This window comes from Cetorhinus maximus, chromosome 30 (assembly GCF_964194155.1).
Source record: "Cetorhinus maximus chromosome 30, sCetMax3.hap1.1, whole genome shotgun sequence".
Classification (NCBI taxonomy): Eukaryota; Metazoa; Chordata; class Chondrichthyes; order Lamniformes; family Cetorhinidae; genus Cetorhinus; species Cetorhinus maximus.
This window is the reverse complement of record NC_135908.1, coordinates 19,321,014-19,347,304: the sequence shown is the minus strand read 5'-3', so window position 1 is coordinate 19,347,304 and position 26,291 is coordinate 19,321,014. Positions and strand designations below refer to the sequence as shown.

The 26,291-nt window shown below is 41.8% G+C and overlaps 1 protein-coding gene across 1 annotated transcript in view; it reads left to right on the top strand.

Annotated features, from left to right (window-relative positions):
• The window catches only part of trip4 (thyroid hormone receptor interactor 4), a 128,313-nt gene extending 102,528 nt beyond the window's left edge, over positions 1-25,785 (top strand). The window contains exon 13 of the mRNA XM_078532552.1: positions 25,315-25,785. Coding sequence (XP_078388678.1) covers positions 25,315-25,382 — 68 coding nt within the window. The 3' untranslated portion in view covers positions 25,383-25,785. The remainder of the gene's footprint in view (positions 1-25,314) is intronic.
• The last annotated feature ends 506 nt before the right edge of the window (positions 25,786-26,291 follow it).

Genomic DNA, 26,291 nt, shown 5'->3' with positions numbered 1-26,291 from the left:
AATTATATAGCGCCTTTCAAGTCCTCAGGACATCTCAAAGCTCTATAGACAATGACCTACTTTTGAAGTGTAGTTGTTATTGTAACATAGGAAACATGGCAGCTGATTGGTACACAGCAAGCTCCCACAAACAACAATGCAATGAGGAGACCATTCAACCCAAAGAACCTGCACTGCCTTTTTCTATTAGTCACATTTCCCTATATCTCTGTAATTTTTTTCTCTAAGTGTTTATCCTTTTAAAGGCTACAGTAAAGCTGTTAAACCTATTTTTCTATCAATCTATCCCTAACCACTTTGGTTCTTTTTCCAATCACCTTTAAACCTGTACCCCTGGTTAATACACCTTCAGCCATTGGAAACAGTTTCTCTTTATTTGCTCTATCTGAACCCTTCATGCTTTTAAACAGGTGCATCAAAACCTTCTCTGCTTTAAGGAGAAGAAAATGATCAGATTAGTCTGTTTTTAAATGTTTGTTGAGAGGACACTGGGGAAATTTCCTCTGGCTCTTTGATATAGTGTCATGGGATCTCTTGCATCCACCTGAGAGGGAAAAGGGGGCCTAGGTTAAACATCTCATCTGAGAGATGGCTCCCCCTCAGTACTACACTGAAATATCAGCCTGGATTAGGTACTTGAATCTCTGGAGTGGAGCTTCAGACCACCACTTTCTGATTCTGAAGCAAGTGTGCTATCCACAAAGATATTTCTAATGAACTGTTTTGTCAATGAGAGAGAGCGCTTTGGGTGCTGAAAATTGAGCCTTTTTCCTTTGATACCCAACATCATGTACCATTCCAATTTAAGGCCAGACCAGAATTCAGTATAGGCCTCTGAGCCCAGAGGTGAATGGGACATGAGCGATTTCCGTTGTCCTACACTATTATCTCCTCCATGTCCTAGCTCCATGGGACTGTCTTTGTTGTCCACCCTATCCAGATATCATCAGTACATCTCCAGTAGCTGCTCTCGCTCTGGAGTTCCCCAGAGATCCATCCTTGATTTTCTCCACCCTCTTACTTACACGCTACCGCTCAGTAGCATTGGGCCGACTTTAATAAAAATGCTAAAGGAATATTATACAAACATGTTAAGTTTACCCCATGAATTCGTATTGAAGATCTCACTTTTTTTCGTGCTACTAATGTCTCTTCCGAGAGAAATTATCTTTATTCTTTGAAAAGACTAAAAAATACACCAAACAGTTTCAAGTTTAAAATCTTTAGAGCAGGGTGGGTGGGGGGGGGGGGTGTCAGTTTTTTTTAAAGGGGTCCTAATGGCAATACAATAAAAATACAGTATATTTACATATAATAGAATCTTACTGCACAGAAGGAGGCTATTCAGGCCACCATGCTTCTTTGAATGAGTGACCGAGTCAGTTGCCCTGCTCTTTCCCCATAGCTCTACAAAATTCTCCCCTTTGAGTGGATATTCAATTCTCTTTTGAAAATTATCATTGCACCTGCTTCTACCAATGCTTCCAGGCAGTGCGTTCTATACCATAACTCTCTGCATGAAAAAATGTCTACATATTTCACCTCTGGCTCTTTAGCTAGTTACCTTAAACCTGTGTCCTCTGGTTACTGATCCCACTGCCACTGGAAATTGATGGAGCGTGCACACAGAATTTATATTCACAAATATTGTTGATTAGTTAGTGGAACATTATAAAGGTAATATTTTAATTCATTGGGATGAAATGTTCTGTTCCATTGGTACTTTAATGTAGAATTTAAACATCAGCCCATGTCTGTGTTGTGATTTCATATGCAAGATATACAGTCACCAAGCAACTAGATAATTAGATAATGAAGGTGTGGGCTGTTTGCCTTTGTGGGTGATATAAGCATGTACTGTGGAGCCTTAGAGTAGGGGGTGACACTACATATATTTAAAAAAACATGAGGGAGAAAGGAATAATTGAGTCATTGATGGGGTGAGATTTAAGAAGTAAAAACAGAAAATTCTGAAAAAACTCAGCAGGCCTGGCAGCGTCTATGGGGAGAGAAACAGAGTTAACATTTCGAATATGACTCTTCCCCATGAATCATTTTCTGAGATTTAAGAAGCTTGTGTGCAACATAAACACCAGTACAGCAAGGCTTTTTTGACAGCGCCTTCCAAACCTGCAGACTCTACCACCTGGAAGGACAAGGGCAGCAGACACATGGGAACACCACCGCCTGCAAGTTTCCCTCCAAGCCACAAGCATCCTGACTTGGAACTATATCATCGTTCCTTCACTGTTAGTATCTTATGAATGGGCAATAAATTCTGGCCTAGCCAGCAGCGCCCACATCCCGAGAAAGAATTTAAAAAAGACCTGTTGGACAAAATAGGTTATTTTGGTCTGTAACATTCTAATGTAATAATTTGCATTGTCTTAATTGCCTATATGGAGTTCTGGTTTAGGATTTATTGGCAACTCCAGGCACAAAAAAACCAAACAGGAAACAACATTGAGTTGCACAAGCTGGATGTCCAGGGCTTGGGTGCTGCACATGCCCTGTGACTTGGAGTTTGGACACTCCTGCATTCGATGCTTTTGAGTGGGGTGGGCAAACTGCACTGTGGCACTCAATAGGGTGCTCTCTCAGTCCTCACTGCATCAATGTCAAGTTTTCGTCATGACAAATAGAAAAGTATGAGCAAAGGCCAAGGAAGTGAATGAGTTCACCTAGGCACTCTAATGCACCTCTTATCCAGATTAAGAGCAGTGATGGTGGAAGCTTCTGATAGGCCTCTCAGCCAACCTGAAAATTCATATGTCATGAGCTTTATGAGTGACAGGAGGTAAAACACCTTTTTAAAACAAAAATAATCTCCATGCCAGCCTCTCGCTAACTGTACAATAAAAGGTCACCATGTAACCTGATGATATGGAATAGTGACTCAGTTACCATCTTTGTTTTGAACAGCTTATTCATACGCCGCACCCTCATTACAAACCAGTCCTTAAACCAATTATATGCAATCATGAGGTCAAATGAGTATTCCATAACAGCATTGAGTGCAACATGGAAATATTTATTAACATTAAAGCAAAATACTGCTGAAGCTGGAAATCTGACACAAAAACAGAAAATGCTGGAAAAGCTCCGAAGGAGAGTCATACGGACTTGAAACGTTAAATCTGTTTTTCTCTCCACAGATGCTGTTAGACCTGCTGAGTTTTTCCACAGTTTCAATATTTATTAACAGTTTGGCTTAATTGTCCTGCACCCCAGCATTTTGCAAAATCTTTGAACTTGACCAGGATTGGGGCTTTAAAATTTGGCAGTAAGACAAAGTAACTTTGTAACTCATTAGAATTTACAACCCTAGGCATTAAATGAGATGTAGTAGCGATATAACTAAGAGCAATCATTTGAAGGTGGAACATATGATGGGGACAATAATTACCCCATTACCAATCTCTGAACAGCAATGCAGTTATTTTCAAAACTTAAGCAGGGTTGAGGATGGCCATTCAATCTGTCCAATTTATTTTGACTCCAAATCTATTTTTAAACCATTCCATCACCATCATGTTCCAGCATAAAGCCTGTATTTTTTCCAATCAAGAGTGGGTCAAAATCCTTCCTCAAAGGTTCAACAGATTCTGCTCAGTGACCTTTTTATTCCTTGGCTGGTATAGCTTTCAAAGGGGAAGTGAACTGCACCAAAGCTGTGATTTTCAAGGCTTATAATCAACATCTCTGTTTGAGCAAAGGGTCTTATGCTGTAACAGGGTGGACCAAGAAACATTGTAAGCTCTCTTTGAGACGAGACGTTATGCCAAGGTTCCATCTGCCTGCTCAAACAGGCATAAAAGCTCCCAGTGCACTATTTGACAAAGAGCAATGTGTTCTCCTGTATCCTGGCCAGCATTACTCCCTCAATCAACACAAAGCAACAATTATCTCGTTGTTTATTTGTTGCTGCTGATGGGACCTTTCAATGTGTAAATTGACCATATTGTTTGCCTACATTTGAACAGTGATTTTACTTTAAAAAATAAAGTTCTTTGGGGCATCCTAAATGATGAGGTATTGTCAAAATACAAGGTATAGGATGAAGTGATAATTTTGTCTAAATTCTTGAAAAGAGATTTGAATTTTCTTCTTGTTCCTTCTGCCTCCTTTAATGGAGGTTCTTGGCCCCTGTTCTGCACTTTGTTTTAAAATGGAAAAATTTCAGGCACACACCCAGGTTTTAACAATCCATGATGTGATGTAATTCGCTTTCCTAAATAATCCTCTTTCCTATCCACTTCTCAAGTGCACACACTGGAAAAGTGTATGCTGGAATATTTTCTTCTTTGAGGAACAGTGTGAATTGCTCTAAATTTAATTTTGTTCAGTGTACATTGTACTTTAAAGGTACACAACAACTTCTGACTTCTGAAGATTGACTTCTCTTAATGTTTCATTTCTGAGCTTAAGCTATTGACAATGAAATGCTGCATAGTTCTTAATAAGCAAGGTTTGCACCTAATTAGGCACCATAACTCTGCCTGTCAAGTGTGTGTGTGTTCTTGGTGATATTGGGTGCAGTATGGCAAGTGACTCATATTTCATAGCACACACTGGCACTGTTCTCTGTACATCCAGATGTGAATTGATGTCATGCAGGGGAGTGAAAAGTTCAGTGTGCTGAGCTTATAAAAACAGCCTGTGTAAGAGCAAAAACTGCCTTCAGTTTCAGTGCTAAGCCTTATAACTGGATCTTTATCTTTTGGATCCAGTTCTTTAGATATAAAAGAAAAAAAAGAAAGACATGGATTTATATAGTGCCTTTCATAACATCCCAAAGCACTTTGCAGCCAATGAAGCACTTTTCGTGGTGTAGTCACAGTTGTAATTTAGAAAATGCAGCAGCCAATTTGTGCACAGCAAGATCCCACAAGCAACAATTAAATAAATGACTGGATAAATCTGCCTTAAGTGTTTGATAAGGGGATAAATATTGGCCAGGACAGCGGGGAGAACTCCACTGCTTTTCTTTAAATAGTGCCATAGATAATGCCATGCAACTGAAAGCATAACCCAACTATGCCGGTGTTCATTCTATGCAAAAGCTTTCTCTCGCCCTGCTCCAACACACCATATTAACATATTCTTCTATTCCCCTCTCCCTCATGTACTTATCTAGCTTCTCCTTAAATACATTTCTGCTATTTACCTCGATCACATCATATGTGGAAGAAAGTTACTTTTCATTTCACCAATGTCCTCGCAAGAAGTCCACTGATGTGGTTGGGGAGTATTTAAACAAAATTCGCAGGGTGATGGGCACCAGCATATAAAAGTAGAAAAGAGGAATAAGGTGCATAAAGTTAGAATACTGGGCAGTGCTAGAGAAGGGAAGAATTCTATATTAGATAGGAGTGGAAGTTATTATGTGGGTTCAGAGTACAGGAGAAAGTAATGAAGTCCACTTTAGGGTAATTGTGCATGTATGTGAAAGCATGGAGTATGGTAAATAAGATTGGTGAGTTACTGGCACAGATTTTCATGTGGAAATATGTTGTGGCTATGATAGAAACATGGTTCAAAGAAGGCAGGCCTGGGTATCAAATCTTTCTGGATACAAGGTGTTCAGGAAAGACAGAAAAGGAGGAGAGCTGGCAGTATTGATTAAGGATAACATTGCAGTGCTGGAGAGAGAGGATGCCCTGGAGGGGCCAAGGACAGAATCTACTTGGCTAGAGTCAAGGAACAGAAAAGGTGCAATTACATAGCTCAGTGTAGCCTATGGGCTATGAACTAGTGGGAAAGATGTAGAGGAACAAATTTGTGAGGAAATTACCTAAAGGTAAAAGAATAATAGAGTAGTTATAATCAGAGACTTTATCCAAATATGGGCTAGTAGTTGCGTAAAGGGCAGAGAGGGGCAAGAATTTGTAAGGTGTGTTTAGGAAAATTTTCTACAGCACTATGTTTCCATTCGAACAAGAAAGGAGGCACAGTGAGACCTGGCTCTTTGAACGAAATGGGTCAAATGGATCAAGTATCAGCAGGGGAATATGTAGGGGGCAGTGATCATTGGATCATAAGGTTTAAGTTGGCTATGGAAAGGACAAGGAGCAATCCAGAGCAAGAATAATTAACTAGGAGAAAGCCAATGGGGTGAGAATGGATCTGGCCCAGATCCACTGGAATCACAGGTTGGCAGGCAAAACTGTACCTAAACACACTTTGGAGAAGAGAGAGTTCGGGCACAGGCAGGTTATATTCCCACAAAGTGGAAAGGCAGGACAAACAAATCCAGTGCTCTCTGGATGACAAAAGAGATAGAGATTAAGACGAAGAAGAAAAGTATGCTTCTGACTGACGTCAGGTGATAATACAACCAAGAACCAGGCTGAATGTGACAAAAACAGAAAATGATGGAAAAAACCCAGCAGGTCTAACAGCGTATGTGGAGAGAGAAAAAAAGAGTTAACGTTTCCAGTCCTTATGACTCTTCAGAGCTGTGAAGAAGATTCATAAATACGCGAAACGTTAACTCTGCTTTTTTCTCTCTCCACAGATGCTGTTAGACCTGCTGAGTTTTTCCAGCATTTTCTGTTTTTGTTTCAGATTTCCAGCATCCGCAGTATTTTGCTTTTAACCAGGCTGAATGTAGAAGGTTCACAGGGGAAGTGTGGAAGCAAAGAGAGAGTATGAAAAGAGACTAGTGTCTAATATAAAAAGGAATCCAAAAGTCTTCTATAAACATATAAACGGTAAAAGGAGGAGTGGGGCCAGTTACAGACCAAAAAGAGGAGATATGCATGGAGGCTGGGGGCATGTCTGAAGTATTAAATGAATACTTTGCATCTGCCTTCACCAGGGAACAAGATGCTGCCCAGGTCATGGTGAAAGAGAGATAATTCAAACAACTTGAATTATTTAAGTTTGACAAGGAGGAGGTATTAGGTCGTCTGTACTTAGGATTGATAGGGCAGCAGGACCAGGTGGGATGCATCCAAGGAAACTGAGGAAAGCGAAAGTGGAAATTGCAGTGACACTGTCCATAATTTTCCAGTCTTCCTTAGACTCGGATGGTGCCTGAGGACTGGAGAATTGCGAATGTTACACCCTTATTCAAAAAAGGGTGCAAAGATTAGCCCAGCAACTACAAGTCAGCCAGTTTAACCTCCGGTGATGGGAAAGCTTCGAGAAAAAATAATTTGGGACAAAATTAATAGCCTCTTGGGCAAATGCGGATTAATTAAGGAAAACCAGCACAGATTTGTTAAGGGCAAATCATGTTTAACTAACTTGCTGCAGTTTTTCGATGAGATAACAGAATGTTGATGAGGGTAATGATGTTGATGTGATGTACATGAACTTACATAGGGCATTTTGATAAAGTGCTACAAAACAGACTTGTGGACAAAGTTATAGTTCGTGGACAGTAGCAACATGGTTATGAAATAGACTGACAGGAAACAGTAGTAGTTAATGATATTTTTCAAACTGAAGGAAGGTTTGTAGTGGAGTTCCTCAGGGGTCAGTGTTGGGACCCTTGCTCTTCCTGATGCATATTAATGACCTGGAACTTGGTGTACAGGGCACAATTTCAAAATTTGCAGATGATACAAAACTTGGGAGAATTGTGAACTGTGAGGAGGATTTTGTAGATCTTCAAAAGGACAAAGACAAATTGGTGGAATGGGTGGACAAGTGGCAGATGAAATTTAATGCAGAGAATTGTGAAGTAATTCATTTTGGGCTGAATAATACAGAGAGACAATATAAAACAAAGGGTACAATTCTAAAGGAGGTGCAGGAGCAGAGGTATCTGGGTTTGTATGTGCATAAATCATTGAAGGTAGCAAGACAGGTTAAGAGTGTGGTTTATAAAATATACAGTATCCTAGGCTTTATTAATAGGGGCATAGAGTTCAAAAGCAAAGAAGTTATGTTAAACTTGTATAGAACACTGGTTCGGCCTCAACTGCGCCCAGTTTTGGGCACCATACTTTAGGAAGGATGTGAAGGCATTAGAGAGAGTGTAAAAGAGATGCACAAGAATGGTCCCAGGGATGAGGTAGATAGATTGGAGAAGTTGGAACTGTTTCCGTTGGAGAAGAGAAGGTTGAGAGGAGATTTGTTAGAGGTGTTCAAAATCATGAAAAATCTGGACAGAGTAGATGGTGAAAACGTGTTCCCAATGTTGGAAGGATCAAGAAAAATAGGGCACAGATTCAAGGTAATCGGCAAAAGAAGCAATGGTGACATGGGAAAAAATTTCTTCACGTAGCGAGTGGTCAGGACCTGGAATGCAATGCCTGACAGTGTGGTGGAGGTCGGTTCAATTGAGGCATTCCCCAAAAGCGGGAATTTGATTGTTATCTGAAAAGGAAGAATGTGCAGGGCTACAGGGAGAAGGTGTTGAAGTAGCACTAGGTAAATTGCTCCTACAGAAAGCTGACACAGACATGATGGGCCGAATGGCCTCATTCTGTGCTTTAACAATGTCTGAAATGACATGTTTACGCCATTTTAGCATTTTCCATTTGCAACACCAGCTATCCTATAGCCTCTTTGTCAATGGTGCTGAATTAGGGGCCGTTTTGTGTTGTGTGGCCACAAGGAATTCTGTTGAAACTGCCCAAACTCAATTTGCATTGTCCTTAAAAATGGAGAGTGATAACTCTCATTCAGTTATTATGGGCTGCATTTCAACCCAGGTCACAAAGACGAAAGGCCAGTGCTTAACCCACTCAAATATCTACAACTGGCATGATTTTGTGAGCTGTCATGACTGAGCTAGGACATCCTCCAGTTGAGTATTAGAGCAAACACATCATTAATCCGCTCCTGCCAAAAAGATTGTAGCCTTGTCCCTGACTCCCATCTGCTCTCCTGAGCTACTTGTTCAGGCTGAACCGGTTGTGCAAGACTCACAGGTCGAGGTATGCGACCTTGATGTCCTATTTAATCCCAAATTGAAGGTCACTTCAGCTGAAGGAGTGCAGAGGGACAGTGTAACCTGACTCATATTGCTCTTTGTCAAAATACAGGTGTTAACAGTATAAGCGAAGGATGAGATCAATTTAAATGACTTTCCATGTGAAATGTTTGCAGTTACTGGGCATTACTCTAAACTGTTCAGTCCACCTTGTTGTTACTGTTGAGAGAGTTCAGGATCAGAGCCAACTTTGTTTGTGCTACATCTGCACTCAGTCATGGCTTAGTGGTAGCATTCTTGCCTCTGAGTCACAATGATGTTGGTTCAAGTCCAACTCCAGGGACTTGAGCGCATAATCTAAGCTGATACTCGAGTGCATTACTGAGAGAATTCTGCATTGTTGTATTGATGAGATATTAAACTGAGGCCCTGTCTCCCCTCTCAGGTTAACCTTATTTCAAAAAGGAGCAGGAGATTGCTCACTGGCGCCCTGGCCAGTAGTAAGCCTTCAACAGATATTTTCATTGCTGTTTGTGGAAGCTAGCTTTGTGGAAAATTGGTTGCCATGTTTCAGTACAGTACAACAGTGGCAGCACTTGAACCCTTTTGAAATATTCTGTGGAATTGAAAGGTGCTACCTAAATGCAAATTCTTTTTTCTCAAAGCATTATCTGCATTAGTATTCAGCGGACTCATTGTTACATGCATGTTCTCTCTCCTGCAGTAGGGAGTGACGAGAACGTTACAACTGTATTGTTAGCAGCCTTTAATTTACTGCTCCACTGTTTTAAAGCTGCACGTTCCAAACTTGCAAGATTCGTAGGGTCGGCCTCAGCGCCAGTTTGCCCAATTCACTAAGGCTGGTGGGAGGAAAGACCCAGAGAGACAAGTGCCCTTCTGCTTTGTATACGACTCAAAAGCCGGGATTCAATACTATTTTATGTGACACTGCAGCCATTGTCGATCGGGTGGTTGTATGAAAAGGGCTTTTGTAAAGCACAAACTTGGTAGAAATTTGCTTACGTTGCATCGGGAATTTGCCTATGCAAGTTTCTTACATGTAAGTGGAGTGCAGGCTTGGCTTCCACACTCTCATCCACAGATGGACATGGCCTGAGGGCACCAGCTCGATTGGAAAGGCAGCACAGAATGTATTTTTAGCAGAGGTTGTATGGCCATTTTGAATTGAGTGCAGGGTTACTGAGATGATTTTCTATTTGGACAGCTTAACACATTGCTGCATAATCTGCAGACTGCTGCTTTAGAGAGCAAAAAAAAATTGACAGACGTTTCGGAAGAAATAACTGTCTCTTCTGATGGAAAGTATGCCACGAGAAAGATTTGCATTTGTCCTTTTAATTATGCCAGTCTTTTATTTGCGATGTAAATATGGGGAACTATATTTCCCATGGTTGGCATGACAACGCAAAGGTGCGTAGACTCAGACTGGAACAGAGCCAGAGTGGGTTGTTTGAATGCTGATGGAATCCAAAACAAATCACATCTTGAGGAAGATTTACTTGCATGGTGTCAGGGATTTGCATATATCTCCTTTCTGTGTGTGGATTTTATTCTACAAAGGACGTTTTCTTTGGGGGCGGGAAGGGAAAGGTTCCTTCATGATTGCAGTTAGAGCTTTATGAAAGTGGTAATGGGCCAACCACTAATTGCGTGCTAATGTAAAACCGCCTCTTTGCTGATGCAGTGAAGTGAACTGTAAGAGATCAGATCCGGCATTGCGAATATAAAACACAGCATTTGTGCACTTGACATCAAACCTCTCCAGTGAATCCACTCGTAATGGGGTGGGCCTGCGCAGAGGGTCAGTAATCAACAACCCCCATGTCTCTGAGAGAGGCAGGGCAGCATGTAATTAGAGCATGCTGGCGGGCTGCTTTGTGAGTTCGATATTAAGAGCAGCTGCTGTGCTCGGTCATTCAATGCCAATGACTGCCAGGTGCCCCTTTTTACGACGTGATAATTGATGTTTATGTAAGCTGCTAGGGAGAGTATGTAGCACTGAAACTTGCTTTGAAAATGCATTTTCTGTCTGCTTGACTTTTTCCAGGCAAGAAAGCTGCCTGTAATAACTCCCTCCAAGCCCAGCCCATGCGCTCTAGAGAGTGGAATTGCTGCAGTGCAGATCGGGAGTAGGTGCCACCGGAACTAATAACATACAGCCATATTTGGGAATTTGAGACTGAGGTCAACACTTGTCTCCACTGTGCGGCCAGGGTCCCAGGCTATGGTGTCAAGGCAATATTCTGGCCCTCTAGTTCAACACAATTATTCTGGCCCTCTGGTTCAGCACAATCATTCTGGCCCTCTGGTTCAACACAATTATTCTGGCCCTCTGGTTCAACACAATTATTTTGGCCCTCTGGTTCAGCACAATTATTTTGGCCCTCTGGTTCAGTGCAATTATTCTGGCCCTCTGGTTCAACACAATTATTCTGGCCCTCTGGTTCAGCACAATTATTTTGGCCCTCTGGTTCAACGCATTTATTCTGGCCCTCTGGTTCAACACAATTATTCTGGCCCTCTGGTTCAACACAATTATTCTGGCCCTCTGGTTCAACACAATTATTCTGGCCCTCTGGTTCAACACAATTATTCTGGCCCTCTGGTTCAACACAATTATTCTGGCCCTCTGGTTCAACACAATTATTCTGGCCCTCTGGTTCAACGCAATTATTTTGGCCCTCTGGTTCAACGCAATTATTTTGGCCCTCTGGTTCAACACAATTATTTTGGCCCTCTGGCTCAGCGCAATTATTTTGGCCCTCTGGTTCAACACAATTATTCTGGCCCTCTGGTTCAGCGCAATTATTTTGGCCCTCTGGTTCAACACAATTATTCTGGCCCTCTGGTTCAGCACAATTATTTTGGCCCTCTGGTTCAGCGCAATTATTTTGGCCCTCTGGTTCAACGCAATTATTCTGGCCCTCTGGTTCAGCACAATTATTTTGGCCCTCTGGTTCAACGCAATTATTCTGGCCCTCTGGTTCAACGCAATTATTCTGGCCCTCTGGTTCAACGCAATTATTTTGTTCCTCTGGTTTAACACAATTATTTTGGCCCTCTGGTTCAGCGCAATTATTCTGGCCCTCTGGTTCAACACAATTATTTTGGCCCTCTGGTTCAACACAATTATTTTGGCCCTCTGGTTCGACACAATTATTTTGGCCCTCTGGTTCAGCAGTTATTTTGGCCATCAGGTTCAACACAAGGGAAACTTGCAGGTGGTGGGGTGGAGTTCCCATGCAACAGCTGCCCTTGTCCTTCTAGGTGGTAGAGGTTGTGGATTTGGAAGGTGCTGTTGAAGGAGCCTTGGTGAGTTGCTGCAGTGCATCAATGAGGACAGGTTGCTTAGACAGGGCTTGTATTTTGTTTATTTTATAAGATTAAGGGGTGATCTAATTGAGTTGTTTAAGATGATTATAGGAGTTAATAGGGTTGATGACGAGAAACTCTCTTCCCTGGTAGGGTGAGAACAGAATAAGGGGGCTCAGCCTTACAATTCAGGGGTGATGTCAGGAGACACTTTTTCAAAATAAAAGAAAAATACTGCGGATGCTGGAAATCCAAAATAAAAACAGAAAATGCTGGAAAAACTCAGTGCATCTGGTAGAATCTATGGAGAGAGAAATGGGGTTAACGTTTCGAGTCCGTATGACTGTTCTTCAGAGCTATTACAGCCTAACTTTATCTGAGGAACCTTGGCTTTTTTATGAACCCACTGCACTCAGGGACATTAAACAAACACTTCTTCCTCACCACCGCCCCCCACCCCCCAACCCCCCCAAAAAAACCCAAAAGCTATTGAGTCTGGGGATCAATTGAAAATTTGAAAAAGATTGATAGATTTTTGTTAGGCAAGGGTATTCAAGATGGGTGTTTGGTGTTAAGATACACATTGGCTGTGATCTAATTGAATGATGGGCCCAGCATGAGGGGCTGAATGGCCTCCTCCTGTTGCTACATTCTTGTGCTTAGGGTCTCTATGCAGCATCCATGAGGAGTTGAGTGACCTGCTCCTTGCAAGTGTTGCTGTTCAAAGATTAACTACTCCGTGGTATGCAGCTTCAACCAAGTTTATCTAACCCCCTCTGCTTCCCCACTGTGCACCCCCTGCCCTTGCCTGATCTCCGTCCCTCCTGTGAAGATGTGTCATGTTTCCCGACAGTGCTGTGGTTAAGATCAGGGATCTTCATATGTAGTGTAATTTGAATGTGAATCTACATCCTTCCAACCTGTGGTGTTGCTTGTCAAAGCTGCACTGCACATTTGGGCCAAATATTCTGAGCTAAACAACAAAAATTGGTAACCTGACAAAAGGTTTGTCACAGAAGGGAGTTTGTGTTTGCCATAGCAAGGAAAAATATTGTTGCTAAACAATGAATGTGGTCAGCAGACAGAAAGAGCTTCCCGTTTGCCAAGGACAAGGTCGGGGAAGATTGGCAGACAACAGCTGGTCATGACCTTAGTGGCATACTACAACGCTGTTCAGAATGTCTGCTTTAGAGGCACATGGTAGAAGCTGACCCTGCTGCATTTACTGTGTGGTGGGTGTTGAGGTCTTCCAAACCTCACTCCATTCTCCCTCTGTTACCTTGCAACCCACGGCTACCGACGTTGCCGTTGAAATGAATCGCACTGTTTTTATTACAGCCTAACTTCACCTGAGGAACCTTGGCTTTTTTACGATCTTGCTGCACTCAGGAGCATTAAACAAAACTAATTCCAAGAATCAGTCATGCGACTTCATTCACAGAATGTCAGCATTCCTGTCTTCCCCAACAGATTTGACTCACTGATGTGTGACTGATTGCTTAGAATTATAATAGAGCACAAATGGATCCTTTCACACATCTTGTTTATTTTTAAAATTCCATGTGTTGTCATGATTATGCTTTGTAAGCACAAGAACATAATTCTGCTTGAGCTGTTCTGACTTTGGTGATACACTTGAATACGAGTCTGTACATATGGAGGATGCTGAAGTGGTGTGGCATGTGGGAAATGAAATGTTAGCCCCATGCATTGGTAGGATTGATGCTAACCATTTCCCACTTCCTCACACAACAAGACATTTGCTAATCACAGCTTTGGGGAAGTCATGACCCGGCTCCCATGCTTGGCATTTCTTCATGAAGGAGAGAGTGGGGGTGGGGGGAGGTTTGTTGTGAGGTTAGCCATCTTACACTCTCCATGGTAACAGGTTCAAAAAGAGAGACAGCTTCTCCCCTGGCTCTGTGAATGTCGAAGAGACAAGAATGCTGTAAAGAAGAGAGAAGTTGTTACATTACCAAAGGAAAAGCAAGATATAAATAGGAGGGATTTGCTGACATGTGCCCAATGTAGCTGGAACCACCAGCTGCAAATTTAAGTCTCATTAACATCACAATTCATGTTTTTAAAAAGTCTTTTCTGGGGTGTACTTGGGTACATTTACTCCATTTCTATTTGTATCTTTACTTTCTTCCTCTGTCCCCCCAGATCAGCTTGCTATAGTGAGGAAACATGGCAGCCCCCAGCTCCTCCAGTAGTTGCTGTCCTCCACCCGGCGCCCGTGCCCCCGCTTCTCCGGCCGAGTGGTGCTGCAGATCAAAAACTGAGTGGAGCTGCACTTGCACCAGCCCCCTTTGCAGCAGCATTGCTGTACTCACACTCAGGCACACAGTGCTTATCCTTGGGGGCCATCATGTAAGACTCAATTTTCAAGAGAACTTTGTCTCCAGAGAAGAGGTTTATAGGATCAAAATGCTCTTTTATTTAATTGTTTTGTTGCTAATTTTTGATTTAACACTGGAAAATGGAGCATTTTCCCTTTTATGGACATTCCCAGTTCTAGTATAACATGGTTATTTACAATATGAATAAACTCTCTTTACTCAGCCCCACGCTTTCACTTCCCTGTGCTTCCCTGAACCAGGTTGTAAAGATTTGCACTTGAGCCAAATTTGCCAATTTTCTAATCTGTTAATCTGGGTTTCCTTTAAACCTGGATTAGATCCCCTGGTGACAAATTGCCAGTAATCCACTGGATCACCCAAGATCAGACCTGTGTAGCGTTTTCTCCTAATTTAGTGATCTATAAATTTGTTACAATGTGAGAAATCAAATGTAGGAGAGAATGTAGCCTCTCCCTTAACTGGAAGAGTTGTGTTTGTTGGATTATGAGTTAACATTTCTCATCTCTGTCCGGACAATTAATGCCTCATTCACAACGACTATTTGATCCCTGACAGATCAGGTCTATCTCATCTGAGGCTCTTGTAATAGCCTTGTAAAATCCTTTCTTTAATAGAATAATTAGATTGGAAGTTAGGATGTTTCATTTGTGGATTGCTATTGCTCACTAACATGCACAATTGTTCACTCTCTATTTTAAATTTGAATTACACCAGTCATAAATAGCAGGAGAGGAATCCCTAATTTTGATAGAGTGCATGGAGTTGAAAATTATCATGTCTACAGATTTGCATATAAGCAGCTGAAATGACATAGACTTTGAGCGTCATTCATGTATTAAAAACAGAAGTGTTAGCTGGTCTAGTGACATAGCTTGTCAGTGTGTCACAGATGAGTTTGACAGGAGTTTTAAACCACTGACTCCTGTTACACAGGCTTACGAATACGGAGAAAAAAATTCACACTTCCAGCAATATTCGGAGGAACTTTAGAATGAAATAAACAAGCAGCATTATAGTGAATTTGTTTGTAATCTTCAGCCAGTTCAGTGACCCTAAAACGTTCCATTTAAAGTCAATTACCTGGACAACTTCACCAAAACTTTAAAGTGCCGTTTCCTTTAAGTTTGACACAATGTAGAACTACTTGGGACAGGGCCCTTAGTTTAAAGAGTTGTTGTCTTGGCTTTGTGACCAGGTCAGTGCACTGGTGCTTCATGTGTTGCTTCATAAGAACATAAGAAATAGGAGCAGGAGTAAGCCATTCAGCCCCTTGAGCTTTCCCTGCCATTCAATAAGATCTTAGCTGATCTGACCCAGGCCTCACTCCTCTTTCGTGCCAGCTCCTCATAACCCTCAACTCCCCGATATTTCAAAAACCTATCTACCTCCTTTTTAAATACTTTCAATGATCTAGCCTCCACAACTCTCTGGGTAGAGAATTCCAGACATTCACTACCCTCTGAGGGAAGAAATTCCTTCACATCTCAGTTTTAAATGAGCGTCCCCTTATTCTGTAACTGTCTCTTAATTTGAGATTCCCCCACTAGTGGAAACATCTTCTCAATATCTACTCTGTCAAGCCCCTTCAGAGTCTTGTACGTTTCAACAAGATCACCCCTCATTCTTCTAAACTCTAATGAATAAAGGCCTAACCTGTTTAGCTGTTCTTGATAAGTCAACCCTTTCATCCCAGAAATCAGCCTAGTGAATCTCTTTGAACTGCCTCCAATCCAGTATATCCTTTCTTAAATATAGGGACCAAAACTGGACACAGTACTCCAGCTGCGGCCTCACCAACACCCTGTACAGTTGTAACAAGGCTTCCCTATTTTTAAACTCCAACCCCCTAGCAATACAGGCCAAAATTCCATTTGCCTTCTTAATTACTTGCTGCATCTGCATGCTAACCTTTTGTGCTTCGTGCACAAGAACACCCAGATCCCTCTGTGCTGCACTTTTTTGGAGTCTCTCTCCATTTAAATAATAGTCTGCCTTTTGATTTTTGCTACCAAAGTTCATGATCTCACACTTTCCTACATTAAACTCCATCCACCAAGTTTTTGCCCACTCACTCAACCTATCTACATCCTCTTGCAGATTCCTTATGTCCTCATCACAACATGCCCTCCCATCTATTTTTGTATCGTCAGCAAATTTGGACACATTACACTCTGTCCTCTCCCCCAAGTCATTAATATAGATAGTAAATAATTGAGGCCCTAGGACTGATCCTTGTGGCACTCCACTAGTTACATCTTTCCAACCTGAAAAAGACCCATTAATCCTGACTCTGTCTTCTGTGTGTTAACCAATCCTCAATCTATGCTGATTCATTACCCCCAATACTGTGAGCTCCTATCTTGTGCAGTAACTTTTGTGTGGCACCTTATCGCATGCCTTCTGGAAATCCAAATACACTACATCTACCAGCTCCCCTTTATCAACTCTGCTTGTTATATCCTCAAAGAACCCTAGCAAATTTGTCAAACATTATTTCCCCTTCTCAAAACCATGTTGACTCTGTTTGATTGCATTAAGCTTTTCTAAATGTCATATTTCTTTCTTAATAATGGACTCTACCATTTTCCTAAAGACAGATGTTAGGCTGACTGGCCTATATGTCCTTGTTTTTGTCTCCCTCCCTTCTTGAACAGGGGCGTTGGTATTGCCGAACCTACTAAAGGTTACAAACAAAAGTTATAGTTCAGCAGAACAGGATGATATAACTTTTAAACAATTGTAACTTCGCCACTTAAAATTGTACCAATGAACAAGGCACTATTGCAAAGCACTTTGGAACTTACCTTAAGCAACTGGGCACAGCACTGAGTGGAGGAAATTATTGACCTTTGCTACATGGAGGATAAAGCAAGCAGTGTGCAAGTCAAATTGAAAATCATTGAGAAATTCGGTCCATTCTGCCTTTGCTGGTTCTTTCTAAAAAGCTTTCTAATTATCCCACCTCCCTATTCTTCCCCCATTGCTCTGCAAACCTTTCCTTTGGGGTGTACATCAAATTGCTTGTTGAAAGTTAGTATTGAATTTAATTCCACCCCCTTTTAGGTAATGCATTCCAGATTATAACTCACTGTATTAAAAAAAAAAATTCCTCTTTGTCCCCTGGCTACCCCACACAGTTCTTTTGCTAATTACCTTATCTTTGTGTCCTCTCATTACTGTGGGAGCAGGTTCTGCCTATTGACTCCATCAAAACCCTTTGATAATTTGAACACCACTATTAAATCTCCCCATCTCTTCTATAAGGAGAACAGTCTGAGCTTCTCCAGTCACTCTGCATAACTGCCCTGATATTCATGGTTATTGTGAGGAATGATGGCTTCAATTTTGAGAGTTTTGGCAATTCCACAGAAAAGAGTGGTATTAGCAATTTAGCTAGAACTAAATCAGTTGCACTTCTGTGCAAACAAGACTCTTTGTTTCAGATTATTTTTTGTTTGCTTATTTTCCATGTGAGTTATTTGCTACGTGCGGTTGCTTCAGTGGGATAACTCTGGCCTGTCACGTTGATCATTATCAGATTGGCCAACTGAACTTTCTGCTTTACTGCTCCTGAAGCATCATAAAGCTGTCAGAAGCCAACTTAAACACAATTTGCTTTTGTTTGCTAAAAGAAATTGAAGGAGCTGGCTCTGGCTGTGCGGATAGCACACTCACTCCTGTGTCAGAAGGTTGTGTGTTCAAGCCCTGCTCTGGAATCATGAGTGCAATAATTCCAGGCAGGTGCTTCTTCAGTGTCAGGTGCTATTTTTCAGGTGAGGCCTTCAGATGAGGCAGACCGCTCTTCGGTTTAAAGTCTCTTCTGAAGGCATCAAGGCAGTCAGTATAAATGACACACAGACACCTGAAAAAAGACCCTTACAAACTTCTGCATTGCAGACCGCTTCTCTTGGGAAAACACTGCAGCCAACTGGCCCAGGTGGAGGAAAGCACTGAAATTTGATTCATTATGCTTCGAGGACCATTGTTAGAATTTGCCAAAGTCCTATAGTTAATCGCATCGCAATGTGATTATCAGAATTTGAATTTTGTGTTAACATCAGTTTTGGTGAGAACAATAGAAGTAAAAACTATAGCAGACGTGTTGGCTACATCCCACATCAGGTGCGAGAATCGGGGATTAGCCAAAACAATGGAAATACCTAAGCAGGATCACTTAACTATTTGAAATTGTCTAGGTCAGCCTGTTCCCTTTGTAATATTAACTACTGACCAGTTCAACCATCAAGACAGCCATTATGTTAAGCCTGGAGGTTGGGCGAGAAGAAGCTCGCTTCGGTATACATTCATAACTCTCAAAGAAAGGGTATACAAAATGTCAAGGACCAGCCCCTCTAAGGGCAAACTTACGGGACAATCAGAAATCCAACATCTACAGACAGCAAGTTTGATCACCTTGGGTCTTCAAGAAACCGGGTTGTATGAATCTATTGTAAATAATAGTTATTATTACTATAGGTGTCTGAATAATAAACTGGCATTTGGACAACACACTTGAGCCTGAATCGCAATGAATTATTTAACTGCATTTAAAAGGCTTCCTAACACCACCCATGTCATACTCGCAACATCCAATGACCTCAAAGTAACACCAGAGGTGGCACAGCTGCAGAAGTTCCCCCGCGCACCAATAACATGATCTGCCAGTTCTGAGGATGTCCATGCCAATCCTGAATCAGACTCTTCAGTCATAAGAGGACCCACAGAAGATGATGAAGTCACTTATAGCTTGGACATACCCAAATAAAGGGGAGTCCCCCACCACCTGAATTTCCAATACTGAAGTGTCAGCTTGGATTTTTAGGCTCAAGACCCTGAGACATAAAAGATCCCGTGGCACTATTTAAATAAGAGCAGTGGAGTTATCCCTGGGCTTCTGGCCAATATTTATCTCGATCAATATCACTAAAACAGATTATCTGGCATTAAGGTGGATCTGAGGTAGATGATCAGTTCTGACCTTATTGAATGGCGATGTGGGTTTGGAGGGGCCGAATGGCCTATTCCTGCCCCTATTTCTTATGTTCTTATTATCACATTGCTTTTTGTGGGGGCTTGCTGTGCGCAAACTAGCTTCTGTCTTTCCTACTTTACATCAGTGATTTTGGGATGTCCAGAGGTTGTAAAGAATGCAATATAAATGCAAGTCTTTTTTATGGGAATCTGTCCTGACTGCAACCAAAAGCAAACCAAAAATAATCTGAAACAAGAAGTCTTGTTTGCACAGAAGTCCAACTGATTTAGTTGCTGGAGCTCAATGCTTGGTGAAAACTATTCCGCGTGCAACAGGATCTGGAAGTGTACAGTGACCATCACAAGAGCTGATGAATGGCAGAATTTGTGCAATATGCACTGAGATAATAGCTTTTCCATGCATGTTTACTTTAAATAGTTTTGGAGTTCATTGTCGAGCTGACTTCCATGAAAACTCTCTATGATTTCCCCTTAACAGCTGCACTTGACCCCCAACGTTTTCATTTAAGAGGTCGAACATCCCAAAGGCAGCTACCGTTCCCTAAAGGCAGTATTAAATGACTTTACACCTGCCTAATTAATATTGAAAGCACTCAATCTGCTAATTTATTTCAATGGTTGGGGCTTGAACGCAGTACAAAGTGATCAAGTTTGCAAATGGTGCCAAACTAGGAGGGGAGGTGGAACAGGAGGGAGTAGCCCTGAAATTTCTGGAATCAATTAAACAAAATATGTAAGTGGGCGGTAAAAGAGGACATATAATTTAACACTGAAGAATGTGAAGTACTGCACATGGAAAGGAAAAGTGGGCGACAGAAGCAACCTATGAATACAATAGTCAAATCCTAAAAACAGTGACTGCATTTCAAAGCACTCCCTTTTTTTATTCATTTATGGGATGTGGGCGTCACTGGCTGGGCCAGCATTTATTGCCCATCCCTAGTTGTCCTTGAGAAGGTGGTGGTGAGCTGCCTTCTTGAACCGCTGCATTCCATATGGTGTAGTCCACCCACAGTGATTTTAGGGACTGGGTTCCAGGATTTTGACCCAGCGACAGTGAAGGAACAGCGATTATATTTCCAAGTCAGGATGGTGAGTGGCTTGGAGGGGAACTTCATTGGTTTTTAAAGTGCTTTGGGACATCCTGAGGTCATGAAAGGTGCGGTATAAATCCTCATCTTTTTTTGTGAAGTAGAAATTGAAAAAGCCATGGGAATCTTGGAATAGAATTGACTCCCAGGTAGAGTACTGAGGGCAGAGGAAACTAGAAAAGGAGCCAATTGGATATAACATAGCATCATAGACTAGACAAATGAACCTTGTTTGTAATTGCCTTGTAACAAGAAAAATAAGTTGCATTTATGGAGGTCTCGTCACTCTCAGGGTATATGTGTTTCACAACCAACAGATTACCTTTGAAATAGTCACTTCGGATGGCAAATGCAGCAGCCAATTGTTACAACAAGTGAACGAGATAAGTGGCCAATTAATTTTTGGTGATGATGGTTGATATGTTTCCTGTATCTGCATGCAAATGTATGGTGAAGTGGATAGTTAGGAGTGGTGGGCTGAGCTATAATTTCATCAAGAAAAGACAAAGCTCGAGTGGTTTATTTATAATTGTCATCTAAGCCATTGAGGTCACTGCTTTGTCAAACCTCACTAAGATTATCTGCAACTCGTACTGCGTACTTTGTTTTCCACAGAATACTAAAATAGGCACCCAGAAGAAGGCAATAGACCTTGTGCTGATTGATTAATTTGCAAGTAGCTAGTAAATTTCTGATAGTTTTGAATTGTATAGTGATTAGTATGGATGTAATTTATCAAAAATGTGCAGAACATAAACGATTCCTGTACTTCAGGGACCTGGGGATTGTAAACATATAATTACGGGTTGTAACATTAAATTCATGCATGGGTATTTGGCTCTGTTGGCTAGTTATGAGTTTTTATTCCTAGGTTCCACCTTTTATTGTAGATATACAAATTCTAGAATTATCTCACACATGATGTTCTCTGAAGCTGCTTCAAAACTATGCTCACATGTCTGCTATAGTTCAGTTGGTGACATTTTTCCTCTGAGTCAAAAGGTTGTTAGTTCAAGTCTCGCTCCAGGGCTTGAGCACAAAAATCAAGGCTGACACTCCAGTGCAGGACTGAGGGAGTGCCACTCTGTTGGAGATGCCGTCTTTCACATTGGACATTAAACCGAGCTCCTGCCCGCTCAGTCAGATGAATAAAAAAGATCCCAAGGCACTATTTCGAAGAAGAGCAAGTCTGGCTATAGTCTGGTCGTTACCTCAATAGTGTTTCTGGGAGTTTGCTGTGCCCAAATTAACTGACTCATTTCCTACGTAACAACAGTGACTATACTTCAAAAGTTCTTCAATAGCTATGAAGTGCTTTGGAATGTCCTGTGGTCTTGAAAGGCACTAGATAAATGCAAGTCTTTCTTGTTTTCCCCTCGTGCCCACCCCCAAATAAATTACCACAAGGGGCAGGAGTTTTTAGGATGGCGGCGTTTCCCTTTCTGCTAACTGAGGAGTTGGCAGTGAACGCCTCACCGCCAGTACTGTCTGCCCTGCAGCTATTTAATGCTCCAACAAGCACTCATTAGCTGGAAGCGGGACTTCTGCCCCTCAATGGGGAGGAAGTGCTGTCTCAGAGATGTAGCGGCCAATTTGATTGGCTGGCAGCTCTATAGTCCCAGCAGTGCCAGTGGATAGTACTGAGACTGCAAGCAGCCCCCAGATTCTATGTCCTGGGAGCCCAGGGCCAGGTAAGTTTGGAGGGCAGGGAGAGGAGGTGAGGCCCAGGGAGTGGGCAGAGGGAGGTAGGGGTATTGGTGGAGAGGCCAGGGGAGGAGGATGCACCTGCGGTGGAGCGGGAGGGCAACCTTGTAGGAGGGACCCCAATGTTGAAAGGAGGCTGTTGATGGAGGCACTTCTTCCCCATCCTCCCACCTGAGGCCTGCGCAGGGTCACTTTTCGGGTTCCTCCCTGCCCCTGAACTCCCCCCGCCAGCCTGAAAATTGAGGCTGGGCGGGAAATGGTTGTTAATCAACCACTTAAGGGCCTCAATTTGTGCAAAGGCAGACCAGGCTAGGCCTCATTGTAAAATTAGAGAGGTTGGGGCAGGTGGGAGCCCAGTGGAAAAGAATTTTATGGTCACCCTCCACCAACAAACCTGCTGGGCAGGGGGAATGTAAAATTCAACTCAAAGAAATTTTTCAATATTCCCCCTAAAAAAAAATCATTTCCTTTTTACTATAGGCCTTATAAAATGACAGCTCGTGATTGGTGACTCAAATTCTATGGTAAACAAGCTGTGGATTTTACAGGAACTGACTGTATGGTTTATTTCTCTTGTACATTCACCAAAGATCATGGTTCCTAGAGATGCCAAAGCTGATACAATACTCTTTGGGGTTGTTGATCTTTTCCCTGTTGCCGCTGGAGAAATGCTGTAATCGCTGTGTAACAAGGCTATGCTCTGAGAGGCATTAATTGACAAATGGTTGGAAGTGCAGGATTTGGCGGGGAAGGGGGGTGGGGGTGGGGGGGGTGGTGTGTTGAAGAGAAAAATAGACAAGATTCTGCAGTTGAAACCTCTTTCTGGCAAGATTTTTTTTGTCAGGAAAAGAACTGATGCATTTTCCTAGTACTTTCCTTGGAATCCTGCCAATTTACCGTGTTCTCAATTTGTGTCACTAACTTCAGGAAATGTCCTGCTAATTGATGCAGAAATCCAACACCTTTACAAAAATCAGCACTCTCTTTGAAACGTCGTTTTGCTGTTTGATTGTGGATGTGTCATTAGATTTCACCCCTCAAAGGAGAAAAAAATATATAGTCCTGCTGCTTGTGTGTTGTGTAGCCTTCGAGCCCCTTTCACAAGCTATTAATCATTGGGAACTCCACTGTGTACACATCCCAAAATAGAGTTGTTTATCCATGTGTGTGCATGATGAGTGCAAAAATACACAAGATTTCACAACCTGCTTGTGCAATAATGCAAATGAAGAAATATTCTCTGTTTCACTAAAGTAGCTGGAAGTGCTCAGCACTAATGTTTTTTTAGGATGCTGAGTCACTCGCTGGGTAAAAGTGTAACATTGCATTTGAAACCAGAGATCGAAGCCAGCAAATTGGCTATCCAGCAAGAGGATTGTTCTTATGGATAGGTACTGGATGTCAGTTTTCATTAGCTCTGAAATAGAATTTTGTTTCAATGTAGTATTAATTTCCTTCCTCACCTTCCCTTTCCCCAGCTACTTATTTGCACGGTGATGAAGCATCTTTGCTTCTGGCTGCTACTCTATACCAGATTGATTTATGTACATATTTAACCCCACCCTCCCCAACCCCCCTGGCAAGGCGAGGATCTATTAAATGCCTGGAATGTATACACGTTGGAACTCAGTACAGTGTAGGGGGTAAAGCCCCTTTGAGCTAACAATCATTCTTTATGTTAACAAGTCAAGGAGAAAACTGTTCTAAGGATTCTGCTGCAGATGTAAGCAATAAGCAGAGTCACAGAATGCTTGAAATCATGTTGATTGGCTGACAAGTATGGAATACCATTCTTAATGAGTGTATGATTCCACCCAACAAGGACCGTCAAAGGGGGATTGGCCACATCATGTCTTTGTGCAGGTCAGTTCTAATAGTTGTGTGTTGTGTGTCTTAAGGAGAGTAAGGATTCCAATGCTATGAAAGTTGCCTCGCGACACACAAATTTCTGCACAACTCTGCCTTGAGATCAGCAAAAAAAGATAATAAAGAATAAAGGGAGAAAAACACAAATGTCACTCCATGCACTTCAATTTGTCCTTCACAATCTTAGGACATCCCAAAGCACTTTACAACCAATGAAGGAATTTTGAAGTGTAATCACTGTAACGATGTAAGAAATACAGAAGCCAATTTGCACACAGCAATAAGTTTAGTGATGTTTATTAAAGAATGAATATTGACCAGGACACTGAAACTAACTCCCCTGTTCTTCGAAATAGTGCCCTGGAAATTGTAATTAATAGTAATGAAGGAAAAAGGAGATTTTGATGCTGCAGAGCCAATTTGATAGAATACAGAAACCATTTGTTAACCATAGTTATTTGCACTCAAGTAAGAATAGCAATCCTAAATAACTTAATGAACAAATTGTACAGTCCCATCTCGGCAAGCCGTTCAAAAGTCACTCACCATCCTGACTTGGAAATATATCACCGTTCCTTCACTGTCGCTGGGTTAAAATCCTGGAAACCCCCCCTCCCTATTAGCACTGTGGGCATACCTACATCACAGGGTCTGTAGCGGTTCAACAAGGCAGCTCGCCAGCACCTTCTCGAGGGCAATTAGGGATGGGCAATAAATGCTGGCTCAGCCAGCGACCCCCCCACATCCCATGAATGAATAAAAAATAGCCCCCATTTTTGGTATGTTTGAAGCATATAAATGAGCCATTGGAGATAATTGCCATCTTCAATGCCTACATGTAACCTCAATTAAATATCAGGAAAAACATTAGCCCGTTTCTTGGAATATTATGAGCAGTCCTTTGCGTTTGCAAAATAAGGTGAAAATTCTGTGGTGCACGTCAACCATAACCATCAACTTGAAACAGTGATCCTTTTTCTCTCTCCGTAGATTTTATATCAGATTTTAGCATATGAAACATTTTGCTTTTGTATATTGTACTTCTTGTTTGATCTGTTTTGTGTTTTGTGTTTTACAGGGAAATTGGACTCCAAGATTCATCAAGGAATGAAGAAGGGGTTACTGCGACAAAAGCAAATTGCATAGTGGAAAGAAAAGCAAACAGGGACCTGTCTCATTCTGGAGCGCTTTGTGGCTAAAAGCCCCACAGCTGGTAATTTAAAAGCCTGTCATAAAATCTACAGTCACTCACCCAATAAAATATGAGTCCACAATCCAACAAGCTTTCAATGCATTTACCAGTGACTCAGACCCAACATCTGACAAGCCAGAAATGCAAGAACTTCAGTGTTTAATAATCCAATCAACATGCGGTTCAAATACCTGGTAATTTAAAAGAAAGCCTTGCAAAAAAAAAAAATTACATTCTAATAACCCTGCTACACGATTACTCTCCTAATGCAGGGAAGTGAATCCCTGCCATTTCTGCAAATTTAAAAAAAAGTCTTGTTCAGCTTTACTTGTTTCATTGATTAAAGGAGTTGACACATTGTCTGGAACCTTTTTTTATATGACCCTGGTTTCCAGGAACACACATGCCTGAAATGTTCATTTTTCTTCATCACCAGCATAGGTTGATGGGCTCTAAGGAGAATCATGTGCGGAGCAGTTGGTTAGTTTAGCGGCAGCCCTGAAGGCTGGGATCATCACCAGCTTTTGAAAAAAACAGTCTAAAGATGTAGATCCCACTAGAAAGGCTGGCATATATTGCTCATCCTTATTTGCCCTGGGAAGGTGATGCCTTGAGCTGCTGATAGTGTGGCTTACTTGGCCATTTCAGATGCTTTGTTATAAAGTCAAAGTCATTACAGCACAGAGGGAGGCCATTCAGTCCATCAAATCCATGCCAGCTCGCTAGAGCAATCGAGTCAGTCCCATTCCCCCACTCTGTCCCTATAGCCCTCCAAGTGTGTTTCCCTCCAGTGCCTATCCAGTTTTCTTTTGAAATTATTCATTGTCTATGCTTCTCCCACCTTCATAGGCAGTGAGTTTCAA